Source organism: Fistularia commersonii, chromosome 8 (assembly GCF_037954325.1).
Source record: "Fistularia commersonii isolate RoL2024-O1a breed Wild chromosome 8, RoL_Fcom_v1.0, whole genome shotgun sequence".
In the NCBI taxonomy this organism is placed as follows: domain Eukaryota; kingdom Metazoa; phylum Chordata; class Actinopteri; order Syngnathiformes; family Fistulariidae; genus Fistularia; species Fistularia commersonii.
In genome coordinates, this window is record NC_141291.1 from 5,481,920 (window position 1) to 5,499,685 (window position 17,766).

The window sequence follows — 17,766 nt, forward strand, 5'->3', positions numbered from 1 at the left end:
TCCAGAGCTGAAGAAGGTGGAAGTGTGGATTTTTACCTGCTGCTCTTTCCCCCGTCGGCCAGCGCAAATAAAATCATTTTCTTTGTCTTAAATTGAATTAAAAAAAAACCCTGGAAGATTTCTAATTTTACAATTACAGATGAGTAAGTTGTGCAACTTAGGTCAGTATAAATAACGCAAACGTGAAAGTGGCACTAAAAACTTATGCTGACAGGTCGAAGCCGGTTGGTCCAATTTGGCGCGAGTTCCCAGAGAGATGGAATCATTTATAGGTTAACCTTAACCTTCTGAACCCACTGAGCCAACAAGGTCTCAGCCCGAACCCCGAGATTTATGACTTTAAACGCTTGTTAATCACTTTTACTATCCCCGATGTGGCGTTTCTGCACTCGAGAAATAAAACGAGAGCCATGATCTACGCAGCCAGATCAGATCTGCAAGAAATGAAATAAAAAAAGCCTATCATCATGAATCTGGGAGAGGGGATCTAGGATGACCTTCGCTACCTCAGCCAAACGGTCGTCACCCAGCCTTCAGATGTGGAGGGAGGGTGAGCTGAAAGCGTGCACTGGGCCAAGGGAAAGTATTTATTTATCTTACCTTTATTAAGGGAGGGATGGGGGGGGTCTTTGAGAGGCAGTATCTCTGCTGCAGAAACACAAAAGGTGTTGACGGAGCTGGTTTGCAAGATTTTCTCCTCTAGCCGACAGATTTTTACCTGTTCCGCAGAGAGAGAGAGAGAGATTTGCTAAATCCCTATTCAAACAACTTGAAGGACATCTGTGATTAATCGCTGTATAAATAGTAGGAAAATACATGTAAGTGACCTCCAGGGGTGAGACTTCAGCAGCTGCTTCTCCACCACCCACCTTCCCATCAGTCACAGCAAACCCAACCAACGCTGAGATTTTTCTTCAGCGGACACAAAAAACCTGACCTCCCTCCATTTTTCTTCTCCTTTAGGGATCCGGAGAATTTTTCCATAGAGAAGGTGCCCGGCCGCTTCCTTCTGTGAGCGTCGCAGACGCGTTTTCGCGGCTCGGATGCTTCGGCAGAGGGGAAACCGCAGCCACATGAGGAAATGTTAATAAGAGGCTTAAATAATGTGGCCGGAGTTCCTGGGAGGATCGGCGAGTGTCTGCAGAACCTCTGCGGGACTGGAAACCGTGACCCGCCGACGCCAGCCCTGGAACGCAGACCCCATGAAAACCAGAGGAGCCGGCTTGTTTTTAAAGTCTCCCAGCAGAATCCGGCGCAGTGAACTCTCCAGTGACCCACCAGAAGACGGAGATAATTAGCTTTTTTTTTTCCAAAAAAAAAAAAAAAAAAAAACATGAACATCAGAGGGAGGAATCAGAGCGGCTCATCTTGAGGATGTTTGCAGAAAGAGAAGTTTTTATGAGTTTAGTCAACTTTTTATCCAGATTTTATTTTTCAAGTCTTTCTGAGAACTGAAGGCCTAGTTTTTTCCACACTCAGACAAGGGATGACACCATCTGAAGATCTCAACTTGCGAATCACGATGCGATGACAAGTTCATCCATTGTGCAGCAACACCCTGATCAAACATACTTCATGAAAAATTCAAACATTAATACCAAATAAATCATTAAAAGTAGAAATATCACCAAACAAATGAACATCTTTTCATGAATACTTTGAAAAGTGATTTTCAAATCGGTTGATTTTTTTTTTTTTCTGCAACGGACACATTTTTTGGTGGTGTTTTTTTTCTTTTTTTTTTTTTTGCACCATGCTGCCTGGCGGGCTGGTGTCGGGGGGAGGGGGCCGGGGCAGCGGCGGCCTGTGTCTCCTCCGCTGGCTTGGCCTCAGACTGTGGTCTCGTCGAGGGACAGTGGTGTTCGCTCTGCTCTGGTTTGGCTCCTGGCTATTTCTCAACGGCCTGGTCCTGGTCCACCGGAGCATCTTGTCTGACTACTGCACCGACGACAAGAGCAAGCGGATCCTGCAGCGGCTGGTGAGTAGGACATTTGTTTTGAAACCCGCTTTTAGCTTTTAGCCCACGGAAAGGTCAACCTGTCCTTCGACTTTTATAGATGCGAGTCTGAATTGACAGCCAATTCCCTCCATTTCAAAAGCACTTATATCCTCATTAATCAGCTACACACATCATGAAATTGCTGTTGTTTAAACAGCGTAAAGTCAAACTTGACCAGGGCTTCTGTTCTTTTTCAGCTTGCAGCCAAGTGTACAGCCTTTTTCTTTTTGTATTTGAAAGCACAGTGGTCCGGAGGTCAGCGATAGGTTCAATCCAGGGACTGACATGGGTTCTCCCACCATGATCCTCCCCTCTTTGCCTGGGTTCTTTCCAAGTTCTCCATTTTCCTCCCAGAGACCAAAAAAAGTGAGCAGGTTCATTAAATACTTTAGTTGTGAATGAGAGAACGAACGCCCCCCAACAAAACATTTTTTTTTCTTGACTCTAGCATAAAGATAGACTTTTGATTCAAAGTTAGGCAACAGCTGCTGACCGGCCTCAGGTGTCACTTCTTATCACGGTCTGTGTCGATGCAATGTGTACATTTGCAACACGATGCCGGCTTTTTCTGAGTAACAAGGGCTGCTCACGAGTCGGGTCTGGAAGGGACCACCAGTGTGTCCATCTGTGTTTGACTCACTGCAATTACATTATTAATGAGACCAGATAAAACTTCTGATTTTTTTTTTTTTTTTTTAACCTTATGGTTATAATTTAAAAAAAAATCTTACATTTATGAATGAGGTGCTCCAGGACAGAGCTTTGAGTTGACAGACAATGAATAGCAAGATCTTAGATTTATCCGGTCTCGCTAGTTATCGCTTGCTTCTTGAAAATTGGCACCTTCAGCAGGCTGACGGCAGCAGTCTCATTCAGCTCACCCCGTACAGGAGTTCATTTAGAATTTATGTCCGTTACACTATGCAAGCTCCCTTCGCCCACAATTCATGCTAACGGCAGAAATTTGAGTGCACAAATGAAGTTATAATTTAGTATCAAGTTGAACAATGCTGATAGAAAAGCAGATAAGTCAGAGGGACGTGGGAGAAAAAAATTACATTCAGGAAACGGTATTACAGGAGAGGCATATATAATTATATAAAATAATATCATATATGCTGGATGTTCCACACATAACACATGATATTCAACGTGAAATCACAGACACACACACACACAAACACACACACACACACACACACACAATGAATCCTGCATCAGTAGGAATTCATGATTTCTCCTTGATCATATTATGTACAGGCAAGTGTTGCAATCCCTCGCTGAATACTCTTCATATTCTCAATAAAGTTAAAATAAGTAATATATTCTCAAAAAAATCAGTCTTGGCTCCCCCTTATATAATATTCCAGTCACAAAGAAGATACTGAATTCTGATAATGTAATGGAATAAAGGCTGTTTTGGCTCCAGGCACCTCTGCCACTGTGCATCACTGCTACAAGGACTACAATATTATGGGACACGTACTTGTCAAACAAAGCAGCTACCTCTTAAATATATTTTAAACTATCCTTATCTCTAGGAAAATTTAAATCATTAATATGAAGATATAACATTTGGCAGTTGTTGCAACAGGTTATATATTTATATTAACTTTCGGCTAACCGATGAGTTAGCAGAGGACGCTTGCTAGCTCAACTCATTTACGCTTCAAAACGGGAAAAAAATGCCGTTTCGGCCACTCATTTCACATATTTTTCAAATAAACGACCATTTAACCGCTAAACGTTGGCCAGACTTTAGTTTAAATATGTCACAATGCGACTCACTTACCCGCGGAGCAGTGAGAAGCTTCGCGATGTTCAGCCCGCGTCCTGCATACCAGCTATTTTAAATACGGCTCGTGTGTGTGTGTGTGTGTGTATGTGTGTTGGGGCGCAACAACGACAACTAGCGGTCAAATATCGCGAGACTTCGCGTGATGACGCCCTTAAATGACGAGAAAGGCGAGGAAATTGTCCTCAAGCGTAATATAAAAAAACGCATTTATACATTTTTATAAATAAGAAATATATATAATATAATACAAATATAATACAAATATAATATCATATATATCTATATAAATATATAGATGTATATGAGAGAGAGCAGAAGAACTACATACACATATACATATATAGAATATATATTTATACATATGGATGGTTTTCATTTGACTATTTCACTTTTCATTTTAATTTTTTTTTATCACTTTCTACACATACATTGCTCCAATTTACTGAATTTCCTTGAAACTTCTTGCTACTTACGTATCTACATTTATGTTTTAAAAGATAATAATTCGCTGATCTCTCACGGAGACACATTTCATCACTTCCACAAATGGCATTTTGTCATAATTTTGTGCGTTTGGTGGGAAACTTTGCCACCAATATCTGGAAAAACAAATGAACCCAACAGTTTTGAAATGCCCGTTTTTATTCAACCAGGCAAGGTTTAATGCCCCCCCCCTTGTGTTAAAGCGTAAAAGTCTTCTTTTTTCATACACTACAGCAGATATCTGTTCTGTAATTCGCCGATGAGGAACACTATGCTCAGGAATGTGAAATAATTGTAGTTTTCCACTCCCTGGAGCCCTTCCACTTGATGTATCGGTGTCTGCAGGAGGCTGTGGGATTTGTAGCTCGTGCAGTCATCGGTTTTGCGCGCCCCCACCCCCAGCTGCATGTTAAAATCCTGCTCCAGAACATTTATGGTCAGGAGGACGACGCGCTGCTCCTGTCGACGGCCCATCACTAAGGTGGTGGTTACGGTAAACATGCATAACGGGGCTGCAGATAAGCGTCCCGAGGTCGATCGCTCTTAATGGCCTCTCCGTCTTATCCGACTCGTCATCTACTGGTGCATTGTGGGTAATTTCAAAAACAAGCAAAATGCACTTGACCACCTCCCGCCCTGATCTTTGCAGGTGATCCCCACCTCCGCCTCTCCAGAACTTTGCTTCGTTCTTTCTCAGCTCCACTTTGTTGCGGTTTTGTTTTTTTATCCGGCCCGCCAAACTATTTCCTTTGAATATTTTAATAGAGTTTTTTCAATCAATATTGAATGTAGAAGCTCCTTATTTTTTCTTTTTGTTTAATTTTGTATGGATAATCATGTACAATATAATGTCGGTACAGCTATATGATAATGAATGCCAAAAAATTTACATAATCCAATTTTCATTTTGTTCAATTTACATGATACCTAGTTGGCCTGCGCATAAAAATTAAACAAGAAATGTCAAAATAATTGCCCACCCCTGACCTAGCATCTAGAAGCGATGACTGGGTAAAATGATACAACATATTTTTGGTTTTCCTGTTGAATTTGGCCGTTTACTAAGGTCTGTTTTGAGGCGGAGGGCTAAAGCTCGGGTGGATCGCAAACTTTTCTCAGCTGTCGTCGAAGTTCCCTAAGTGCTTGTTGAAATAATGCTGATTCCTGGTCTTCTAGGCTGAATTGCGTTTCATGTGGACGGCCTGCGCGCCACGCTGGACTTTATGCATCGTTTATCGACTGAAGGATGGATAATTGGTCAAAAGGATGGAGCTGATAAAATCGGAAAACAAAAGCAAACCAAAAAAAAAAATCAACCGTGTAAAAATAAATGATTTCGACAATTAGTCCTGCAAGTAAATCCCGGAAACAGTCAATTGAAGGGAATCTAGAGCAGTTTGATCGAAGTCCCGTTGACCTTTGACCTGGTTAACTCATCACATCATCAAATTTAATTTCACCGCTTTGGAAAGGAAAACACGGGGGTTCTGTCGGGGGGAGCAGTAGATCGGGACCCGAGCAGCGAGGCCTCGCGTCCGCCGAGCAGAATGCAACGTCAGGGGACCGAGATAAAAATACACTCTTGGGAAACTGGGACGCTGGACTTTGGGCCGGCTGCATACGAAAAACAAACCTACCCGTTTTCAGGCTCTTTCTCGTATATTTATCGACGTGGAACCGCAAAAACATCTGGTCACACGGAGCAAAGTGTAAATAATCGCTCCGCGGCCTTAAAGGAGGGGCCTCCTCTCGGAAAGTCAATCGGTCCCGGGGTTTCTCATCCGTCCTCCTGCTGGACAAACAACCAAAAGTTTGGGAAAAAAAACCCAAACAACTCAAAATCGAGCCGTTTCCCATCGGACAGTCAGAACAGAGGAGCCGATGTGAAGTCCGTCTCTTAATCATCTGGATCAAGACTACATTAACATGCGGAAGACGTAAACCACTGGACGGAAAACAATAAAAATGCTATAAAACTGTAAGTCAATAATGATAAAAGTGACAGTTATTATGGTCGAGGCTGCCCCCGTATAATTATTACCATTAATTATACAATAATAATATCTGGTATTTCTTTGAATGTATATTTTTTCATATATGTATATATTTTTGAGTTAGAAATGGTTGAATTTTTTTTTTTTTTTTCTATTCTAATGTCAAAAAATGTTATTGAAGATTTTATGGGCCTTATGAAAGTTTGAAACTCTTCCCCTTGCATTTAAAAAAAAAATCTAAAAAAAAAAACTCCTTTTGGACAAAATAACGATGATGAATTTCAGTGATATGTTGATAATATATCATCAAACTGTGTGAGTGTGTGTTTGTGAGTGTGGTCAAAGTTGCGGAGGAAAATGGATAGAGACACTCTTCGAGCGGAAACTGATAGAACCGAAAAAATAAAAGGACTCTATCTCCGTCAGCATCTCCGTCAGCGGCTCACATTGTCTGCATCGAAATCTTTACGTCAGCTACTTCGTGCAGCTTCGCACACATGGTTCCACTTCAGGCCTAAATCTCTCTCTCTCTCTGCTGGACTAGTTACGACCCAGAGGCCGCCTTGCCGCGACCCCGTCGCTGCCTTTTGTGAAACGCCTCTCTCTTTTTTTACGGCCCGGCGCTTTAGACGATGCTGGTTTCTTCACGTGGGCTCATCCAGAACAGGCTCTCCGCCCGAACGGTTCATTTCTGCGAATCGCCTTTTCGCAGAGAGTTCGGACCAAAGGTGCGGTTGTGGCGGGGATGGCGTGTGACTTTCTCCGAAGATTCTTTCACGCATTGACGCGGAAAATCGGGTCCAGGCACCGAGCTGGGGGGTCGAGGAGCCGGGACGTGACTCCGACCCGACACTGAGGAGATCGATGGGATTTCTTTTTTTTCACCTTTTCTTTGAAGCGTTGATGTGCGGTGAGGTTCAAGGCCGGTGAGGCACTGACTTCAACGCAATCAGATTTACAAACATATGAAGCATGCTGAGTAGCTTATTCATCATTTGACTGGCAGCGGTTAACGGGTTTTAAATCCCATATTAGCTTTCTTTACACATACAAACTTCAGCACACAAAAAAGCACATTTAATTTTAAACACAGTTATTATGGTTTTCTCTTCACTTATAAACAAAGTCCATGTGAGTCCAAATTAGCAAATTGGCTAAGTTTGGATATGTAATCCTCCATTTTGAAAGTGAGGAGAGGAAGAAATAAATGGATGGCGACACTTGACCTGCTAACTGTAGCGTGCTGTCGCTGTATTCTGCGGCCGAGGAGTTACAAGAAGAATCCCTGGGATCACAAGCGCCCCCTACCATGAGGCAGGAGAACTGCGTGCCTCACTTAGTGGCTCTTTGCAGCCGTTTTATGATCGCTCAGCACAAGAAATTCAACATACAGTTGAATAGCAAAAGTGTTTAAACGTTAGAGAGGTGATAATACGTTCTTAGTCCTGAGCACTTAGTGCTGAGCTGTCAATCTACGTTGAGGCTCAACAGGTCACGGCCTCACCGCATGTCTCTTCTCAGCTTGAACAATAAATGTAAAAATTCAGCGATTTTGAATAAAATCAATAAAACTGGTGAGGTTAAATGAAAAATACCTTGCAAATGTGCAAATCACTGATTTTTCATTTTACATTTTTTTCTTTCCAAGATCGCCAAGTGAGACACATGCACACATTTTAAAAATCCACGGTCGCTTACAGCAAAGCTGACGGTCAGGTGTCGGTCCGCAAATGTGGGATGGAAAGCTCGACAGAGCTCGGACCGTGACCTTTGACCCCGTCTGGATATTCATTCGTGGGAGGGGGCGGTGCTTGACACGCTGATAATGTGAACTCTGAGGCTTGTTTAGTGTCTCAAAATCAACTTAACTCCATTTAATTTTATTTAACTCCATTTAATTTTAGTTTTCATGTAATTTCATTTCATTTTCTTAAATCAAACTTTTGTTTTATCTTGAACTATTTTATTAATTTCTTGCTCTTTTTCATTGTTTTCTTGCGTCGCTTATTCATTTTTTGATTAAAAAAAAAAAATCAAGGGTTTTTAAAAGCAGGACACAGAAATGACTGTTAATAAAAAATAAAACAACTTAATTTTCTTCATGGTATGTCTAAGGCTCAAATTGTGGGGAAAAAAACACAACAAAACAAAAGACAAAAAGTGATAAATCATGGACCCTTGTGATAAACTTAATCATTTTCATAATCAGAAATCAGAGTTCTATCTTTAAGAAACACAATATAGTCCTCTTTTTCTTGGTGTCAGCTGCAGCAGGACCACCAGGTCAATTGTCCAGCTCGATGTGTGCACGCTCTGGCGTGAGGCGTCACACGCTGACCCCGTGTAAGTGTCACATTAAGTCACGCAAAAATAATAAAAAAAGCACAAGTTTTGCTATCTAACTGATGGAGATTCATGAGAGCTCAGACTCTGATGCAGAGATGTGGGCATCCTTTTTCCCTTTTTCGCTGGTTTGCAACCGGGGGCCTCCTGACCGCTCAGCGACTCCGCCGTTTACAACCGCTTTGACGACCAAGGCGTTTCTGCTCTGACATGTTCGCGGGCCGCTTTCACCTCCAGCCCATGACGCGGGTCGTTTGAGACGTCGGGCCTCTGATGCCTCTGACGGCGCCCCCGTGGGCGGCGGTAAATCTTGTTGGCGATTGATTTGGATCGTGCGTGTCAGATCCATTTTTCGTGCGCACCTGTGTCGATGCTCCTGAGGACAATGTTTGCTGCGCAAGTCTGTTGTAACGGCGGTTGTAACTAGAACATATGAGCCTTATTATGTGTAGGATAAAAATAAAAAAAAAAAATCCTTGAGTTATGGGTTCAGCTCATTCTGTGACCGAGCTCGTAACGCCATTTTCTCGTATATTGAGGAAAATTTCCCCCCAGAATGAATCAAAACGCTGTTAATCTGTTCTGGCCCACTGTTTTTTTATGTGTTTTTCCAATAAGAAAATATGCTTTCTAAATAAATAGTGTCTAAAAAATAATAATGAAAGAGAATGAGAAGAAATAACTATATACGTTGAAGATCGGAGGAAGATGTCGGTGGAGATCGTCTTTCCATGTCAGGCTCTATTGATTAACTTACTTGCTAAACACTTGATGCTACAGTTACTGCCAAATATATCTTGCACATTTTTCAACTCTTTATCGCTAAACTTCCTTTAGCAACAAAATGAATGCCGGTCCTCTTATAAAACTGATCCAACCGTCCAAGACCGGCTTTGAATGACTTTCGCTGCCTCGTCCATTAACGTTCCAGCTGTTTATCGCACCAAATCCCCGTAAAGGTTTCCTGCCTTCTCACAGATGATGCTCTCAGACACGGTTGACAACACGCACACTTCCCTCATGCTTTTCCGTGATTTTTTCCGACTTTTTTTTATTAAATGCCAAAATGGCCACATTAGCGTAAAACGCTCATCCTCTTGGCTCGTGTTATATAGCAAAAAAATCCACTGAGGCTCGTAACCCGGAAGATTCGTAAGTCGATGTACTCATAAATCAAGGTTCTAGTGTGTGTGTGTGTGTGTGTGTGTGTGTGTGTGTGTGTACTACACACCTTTGCATACCTGCTGGAAGACACACAGGCCATCTTTGTTATGGGCGGCTGTAACCCAGCCAGTTGGAAGTCCTCTCCACACGTTTAGCTCCGGTTAGCATCTCGGCACGATCTTCGCCCCCCTGCCTGCTCGCGCATCGACCTCCGTCTCCGCGGTTCGTCCGAGCTTTTTTGGGTATGGCGTGAATTTAAACGAGGCGGAGAGATGCTCGAAGGGGAAGGTAACAAGGTAAATGGAGGGCTTAGCGTCCCGCGTCTGGACACGTGCGGCCGTTTTGCAATTTTATGAATTCATATCGGCTTACTCACAAACATCGGCAAGGATCCGCCCACCTCCTCCTATCTGTCAATGTCAGAGCGGCGAGGTCAGACTTGTTTATCTGACTGAAACCTCTGTTGCGCTGAAAACCCGACGGCGCTCCTCTGCTTCTTCTCAGCCTGCCGGCGGGTCGCAAAGGGTCGGGAGTTGGGCGGCTGGTGTTCGGGAAGTCTGACACTTTAAACAAACAGAGTGACATCGCCCCTGGAGCGGAGGTGAGGCACGGTGATCCCCTGCCTCAGACAGGAGTGTCCTGTCTCTCAGGATTGACACAAAAACACAGATTAGATGCTGGAGGTTGACAAGGCCGAACACGCCAAAGTCAGAGCTCCCCCATCCTTCGTGCTGTTATTTTCTCGACTGTCATGGAGAACCCGTATGAAAATATTTCCTCCGCGAAGTTACTTGGACCGTCTCTGCTTTTCACCGAAATACAGTGAGACTCAAAGTGAAAGTTCCTCTCCGAGTTCATTGGCGTCGGCCCGAGGCGCCCTCCCTCTGACATTGAAAATATTTTCAGCACAGGGACGAGAAAATAAAGTTTTGCTTTTTACTTTTCTCCTTATTTTTCCATCACCGACGGATGACGGGCGACGGATGACGGGCGACGCCGACGCTCCGTCTTTGGACCGGTCTGGATTCCAACCTCTAGCTCCTCCCCTCCGAGATGGGTTCAAAGTGGTCAGACTTCGCTCATGTCTACCAATTTATCAGCAGACTAAAAACTTTAAGGTTTTAGTTTGCGCATATGGAAATGGTTCGGTGTAAGCCCAGCATAAAATAAGGGCTTTCCTTGTTTCTTCACACCAGGATGGGCTTCGCACAGATCAGTCGCTCGCTTTATTTTTCCGTATTCGTCTGTAACAAATCCCGAGGAAATTCTGAAAAAATAAACAAGAAAAGGTGTAGAAACATGAAGTCAAGGAGCGCCTGCATCTCAGTGGGATAACTTCTTACCAAGAGCTGTGACATCAACCCCCTATAGATGCACACACACACACACACACACACACACACACACACGCACAGAAACCCCCCTCCCCAACACACACACTTCTAAGGCACACACACCTGCACTGTGCACCACCACAGACTGAGGATATAAGACTTTTAGCACGCTGCTATTGGTTATATCTATTGCTAGTTCTTCCTATTTATGTTATTCTAAGGTTATTCTAAAGCTATCTAAATTCTGTTATTTCTTAATTGTTTTAAAAAGTAGAAAATATCTCCTCATCCTGGATTTTGAAAGATATTTTTGGGGAGGGGGGCAAACTATCACCCTCCGCTCCTCATCGGGGATCGTCGGAAGGAGTTTAAAGTTAGAAAAACAAAACGAGTGCTTGTGCAATCTTGAAATAAACGAAGGAGGAAAAGGAAAGGTTGGCATAAAAAAATAAATTTAATAAATTAGAATCATCAAGGATTGGACGAATTTGCTAATTTTGTATATAATATAAAATTTATATAATAGTAATATAATGTTATTTTATTTGTATAAAAAAAATTGTACTTTTGTATAAAAATACATATATATAAATAACTGAATAAATAAATAAATACATAAATGAATAAATAAATAAATCTCATTTTAGTTATTTAAAAATAAGGGTAATTGTTGTGTCACGTCTAAGAATTTTTTCTTTGATTTTTTTTTTGAAAACCGCAAGTTCTTATCTCATGTTGATATCATGAGGACGATCTGCATCGACGTTTGCGATGAAGGGAGCGGTCATCCGGGCTTCTCCTCCGCCGCCGCCGCCACGTCTTGATCTGTATTCAGCCGCTGCGAGAGGGAGACAAGGCGGAAGGTCGGGTAGGTGGGAGGAGGAGGATGGGGTGGGAAGCAGATAAGAAGGGAGACGGTTAAAGACGAGAGAGCGGCTCGTCGCCCCGGAGCGAGGACCAGGCCTCGGGGGTCGCCGCCAACTTTCCCACCTAATTCCGGTTTCGAGTCAGGCTGCATTATCGGCAACAGTCGAGGCAAAAACTTTTTTTTTTTTTTTTTTTTTTTAATGAAGTCGTCAAAGAGTGTGAGCTGCATCTCCCGGCGTACGGATCGGGCCGCACGTGGGCCGTATTGCAGCTCGACGTTACGCAACGCTCGTAAAACTCGCCCCTTCTATTTAATAACCGCATTCTTCGGTGTCTAATTTCTCATTCCGCCGCCGGTCAAACAGCCCTTTGTCATGATTTTTATTATTACTACTTCTTTCTTTTTTGGCCAAGCTATGATAAGAGTTGTGGCCTGCAGGGAAAGATGGCGGCGGATGATAAACGATGTGAATCCTGTGTATTGTGAGCACGCGCATGTGTGTGTGTGTGTGTGTGTGTGTGTGTGTGTAGGCCTCCAGGATAGAGATGCAATCAGAGTGAGTTTCAACATGCAGTGGGACCGCAGGCATTTTTTCAAGCGTGCAGACTCGACTCAAGTCGGGATTCTAACCCACTTGAACCCCCCCCACACACACACATGCACACTCACAAACACACACACACACTCTATTTACTGCAACATGTAGCGCAGTAAAACGCAGTGTCTCAGGTTTCCACCTTCACCTATACATCACGCTCCTTCAGGAAACACAACCAGGTGTCGTGTGGCTGGCGCGTCCATCAACATGGCCGCCGGGAAGCAAAACAAGACATATTTGCCAAAATGTTGCATGCACCACGGAGCTGAACGACTCCGACCTGTCATCTGATACGGTTCTTCATAAAAACAAAAAGCTGGCTTTGGCTCGGATTTCAAAGAGGGGACGACGTCATTCAGTCGATGGTCACATGACCTGGGAGGGCGAATCACGGCGCGCCTTCTTAGCTAGATTGGCTAATTACTTTTCGAGAATTTTTCAAGACAGTCGTGTGTTTTCGAGACGTGTTCAAAGTGTCGACGGGCCAGTTCGAGAAGGCCTCGTGAGCATTTTGTCAAATGTGAGCAGGTAGAGTTAACATCCTCCTCCTCTTCCTCGCGGTCGGCCCGAATCCGCCGCAGTTTAACCCCCTGTGGTCTCCGAGGAAATTAAATTCCTGAGATTGCTCAGAGGTCGCATTTTGTTTTCCCTTCTCGTTTTCAGCGACACAATCGACGGAACCCGCGTGCGTGTGTGTGTGTGTGTGCGTGTGTGTGTGTGTATTGAGGGACTGCGGTGTTTGGAGCTTCGTTAAGTCACCAGCCGTAACGATCTGTTACCTACTTGTTAAAGAAACTAATGGCTGCCAAGTCAGTGCACACGAGTGTATGTGAGTGTGTGTGTGTGTGTGTGTTGGAGTGAGACTGAGCCTCAGTAAGTGTGTTGCAGCTGCGGGCTTGGGATCAGCCCACACTTCCAGTGAACTGTCCCCGAGGTCAAAGTACCGCCCCCATTCACACTGTACGTGTGTGTGTGTGCGTGCATGTGTGTGTGCATGTGTGTGTGTGTGTGTGTGAATATGAGCCATTCAGCCCACACTTCACAATCCCACGGGCTGTAAAAATCTCGCTATTGTTCTCGCAGCTCAGCACAACAGCACTTATAATGTGTTGTTGCTGTAGGTCACTGCACTTGACCTTTGACCTCCTGTCAACAGTGATAAATACCCCCCCTCCAGTTTACAACAATGGCTCCTTTTACTTAATGAGCCTCTTTAACTGCCAAAATGAGAAACTTCCCTCTTTCTTCTCTAAGTTAAATGAACCAATAATGAAAAAAACCTATTAAAAATACATGCATACATATATGCATGGATAGATACATTTCTTTAAAACATTTTCTTATTTTATATCTAGTGCTACATGTGAATGGAAAAACTACAAATTTAATTACTTTAAAACTGACTTAATTTAATTTTATTTTGAAATGTACTTTAGAAAGAAATGTGAAAAACAGAGCAATTTTAAAATAGATTAATTTTAATACAAAATAATATTCTGGAAAATTGGATATAAAATGAATTGAAATAAAATGAACTCTGTTGACGGACAATAATTGCGCCATTTCTCAATGTGATTAAAATCCAATTAAACAATTGTCGATGAAAGGGAAAAAACGTAATTATAGATTTGATTTCGTTTTGTCGGTATTTTGGCATGCGGGGTCGAAACAGATCGTGCCAGATTTTCCAGATCGTTTCCACGAGATTATTCACAGATGACAGGAGGATCCCGCCAAGTGAACCGTCCCACTTTTTTCTTGGATGATGGTGGGGAAAAAAAAAAATCCTCCGCATCTTCAGGCCGTAGCCGCCTATAAAAGAAGCATCGCTCGCTGATAATCCGTAGAAATTAATTCCCGAGGCTGCCGATGCCTGGAAAAGTCAGGCAAGCCGAAGCGAAAAAGTTTTCCGCCTGAACCGACGCGACCTTTTTTTTTCGTTTTCCAACGTCTCTCACCTCTTCGAGCTCAGGAATGTCTCGACGCCGCCGGTGGGGTTCGCGTCTTTGTCGAGGCGGAATGTCGTCGTCGAGGGGGCGGCGGCGGCCAACAAAGGACGCCTTTCAGCGCGGAGCCGGCGGCTCGTCTTTCTCGGGCCACGTTCAGAGAATCAGATCTGCAGGAGATGAGTCAGGGGGCGTGGAGGAGCGGGACAGGAAAAATAAGAAGAAGAGGGGAGTGTGGGAAGCAGCTATGTGGGATATAAAGGGAGGTGGATAATTTGAATTCATTAGAAATCCCGGGAGACTTTCAATTTCACATTCAAGCTGTAATTTTTGCCTCTGTTTTTGATCAACAATTGATCTGAATTTGCAATTGGCTTGACCCGCAAGGGCTCCTTTTCAACGCAATAATTTAAGAGTTGGAAAATATTCGGAAAAAACACATCTGCTCAAATGTAAAGACTAGTTTTTAGAGTTTTAATTCTCAGTCTAGTCTCAGACTGAGATTTTATGAATACTGTGAATCTTATTTATCACATTTATCACTATTTACAAGACTACAACTAGATTCTCTCCCAACTAGTCTTTTTTCCCCACCAATTTCAGCAGGTATTTATGGAGGCTCTGCTATTTCAGTCCTTTCATTCTGCACTCGCTCGTGATACGTTGGAGTTGACATCATCCAAATCGGGCTTTTCTGGCCACAGCTCGACCCTCCGCTTCTCGCTTTGAAAGATCCGTATTGATCGGGACGTCCTTCCCCGTTCATCCATACCGCCAAAAAATACCGTCTCTGCCGCCAATACGGCTCTGGAGATCGTTTGTCTACCGGGTTTCCTTTTTCGGGTTTTGTTGGCACTCATATGATGGTTGTTGATTCGAGAGAATGAAAGAATAGCGATAACATCGAGCACGTTTGATATTGTCGTAAGCCCAAGATTGGGCAGATTATGGGAGCGTACTGCCACTCGTGTAAAACTCGTAAAATTTCCTCTCGGTTTTGAATCTGCGACCTGGAAAATCATGATGTGGAATTCTGTCATTACTCGACGCTCAAGGACACTGTCCAGAAGTTATACAAAAGAAAGTATAACGATAAAAAGCGACGGAGCGGTTGGTGTCGGATGGAATGAGCTGAACAGCACTGAATCTGCCCGCGATCTGTGAATACGAGCTCGGTGCACGATAACGGCTTGAGTCGGTCTTGACTGTCTGATGGATAAAAACAGTGAATTCCCAACAGCCGGTAGCTGAGCATCTTTCTTGACCTTTAACCTGCCTCTTACAGCGACAGAAAAAGTGGGGAATTTCAATGATCGGAATCCAGATTGAACTTTATCTCTGTGGCACTCGGATAAAAATGTTTTTTTTATGTATTTCTGTCATAACTTCTGGAAAATTAGAAGAATTTTATGTGGCAGGATCCAGGATTTTACACACATTCCACATATGGGAACAACTCCGTGCCCAAGTCCACGGTTATCTGAAATCCATCCCATGCCCTCCTCCCACTTCCCCATCATATATTTTGACCCCGTGTGGGGTCCCTCACACACACACACACACACACACACACACACTCACGAGGTTTGAGGTCCCAGACAAAAGATCAGAGCGTTGGACGGAGGGCCGCCGTGGTGCCGCTAACTGCACAGGCGGGCTGCTCAACTTCAATAAAGTTGTGTGTAAAGCTCACTTTATCAACTCAGACAAATGTGTTTGTGCATCGGCTAAATTCAAACCATGCCCTCGCCCGCCCCCCTCCCACCTTCAACCCGGCCCGGGTGAAATCCGAGGAGACAAAGGAGCAGCGGGATTTTTCCTGAAGAGTCAAGAAAGCGGGCCTTTTTGGCAGTCGGAGCCGAAGTTCATTAACGGGTCCTGATGTTCGAGCCGTCTGGAGCTCATTTGGCCGCCTCCCCTCCCCAACCCTCCCCTCCCCTCCCCTGCACCCGGCCGCAACCGCCGCCATCATGGTGGGATAAAAACTGTGACATCTCTCGGCTGGAGAGCCGTCGCCTCAAAAACGTGAAATAAGACGACGACGGCAGAGGATTTTTTTGTAAAAGGGATCAGAGCTTCAGCCCGTCGGATGGACCGGTCTAGTTCAACAAACTGTTCAAACATTTAGCAAATCGCAGATTTTAAGTCTCGGATTCAGAAAAAAAAATAGCTGGAATATCTAACCTGCATGAATTATTTTCAATATATAGATATATCTAATTGTACTGTAAGTGTCGGTGGTAGCTCACCTGCAGGAGAACTTTCTTATTCAGGTGTTTCAGCGGATGAGGGTCAAAGGTCAACGGTTTTAACCCTCGTGCGATCTTAACATTGTGTTTACTCCTTTTGTCCTACGGGTCAAAAAGGACCTATAAGACAGTCTTTGTACTCCAGTGGTGTACAGCCCACATGGAAACATAAACAAAAAAGAAGTCTCACTTTTTGTAATTATGGGGTCTCTTTCAGAAAAGTCATAAAATTTCAAGTTGGAAAAAAATAGGTTAAGCTGTTTTTTCTACAGCTAAATATGGTAGTGGGTCACTTTTGACCCGCAAGACACCACAATGGTTAAGATCTTTTCCGAATACAAACAGATCAAATATTTAACAAATCTTGGACTTTAAGTCCTGGATTCAGAAAATAATAGCTGGAATATTTATTGTGCATGAATTGTTTTCCAATGAAATTATCAGTAAAGCTAAATATATGGATAGATTTCTATGTAAGCACCGGCGGCATCTCACCTGCAGAAGTACTTTCTGTTCAGGTGTTTCATCGGAGGAAGGTCGAAGGTTGACAGCTTTAAGATCCTGTGGGAATTTCCACGCCTAGACGTCTGGAACAACTCTGGAACCAAAAGCATCTGTTTAAAAGGGGCAAATCGGGGGTGAATGAAAGAAACTCGTTTTCCCTATAAAACTGTGACTGACAGACGTCGAGCAGCTTGTCGTCAGCGTTTTATGTTCAGCTACCGGTTGGGACCAGAGGGCGATGTTCTCAGATGTCATGGTGACATGACATGGGTCGCTCCTAAAAGATCAGCCGCCGCCGGCTGTTCCCCTGCAGGACCGGAGATCTGCTTCTCAGACTCGGCCCATCCCTGGAAACGACCCGTGGGAAAGTTTACAGGAAGCAGCTGGGGATCGCTATGTGATGCAAGGTGGTGGAAATCCTTGGAATTCCAGCGCTAGCGTGACGGAGGTGAAATGAAAGGCTGCCTTTTCACCGGACACCGAAAC

At 43.7% G+C, this 17,766-nt stretch overlaps 1 protein-coding gene and 1 long non-coding RNA gene across 5 annotated transcripts in view; one reads left to right on the forward strand and one right to left on the reverse strand.

The window, feature by feature from the left end:
• Positions 1 to 17,766, forward strand: part of dipk1c (divergent protein kinase domain 1C) — a 40,835-nt gene that overhangs the window by 1,136 nt on the left and 21,933 nt on the right. For 3 of the 4 annotated variants that reach the window (XR_015106482.1, XM_086150671.1, XM_086150670.1), the window contains exon 2: positions 964 to 1,978. Coding sequence is in view for 3 of the 4 variants with exons in the window: in XM_086150671.1 (XP_086006797.1) it covers positions 1,754 to 1,978 (225 nt within the window). In the remaining variant the exon portion in view is untranslated. Of the gene's footprint in view, positions 1 to 644; positions 1,979 to 17,766 lie in introns of those variants that run through there. The other variant, XM_086150672.1, reaches the window with a different exon arrangement.
• LOC147231699 (uncharacterized) lies at positions 11,632 to 16,910 on the reverse strand. The gene is made up of 3 exons (XR_015106451.1): positions 16,777 to 16,910; positions 14,540 to 14,697; positions 11,632 to 11,953 (listed from the first exon to the last, which is right to left on the reverse strand). It is a non-coding gene; the product is annotated as an uncharacterized LOC147231699 (long non-coding RNA).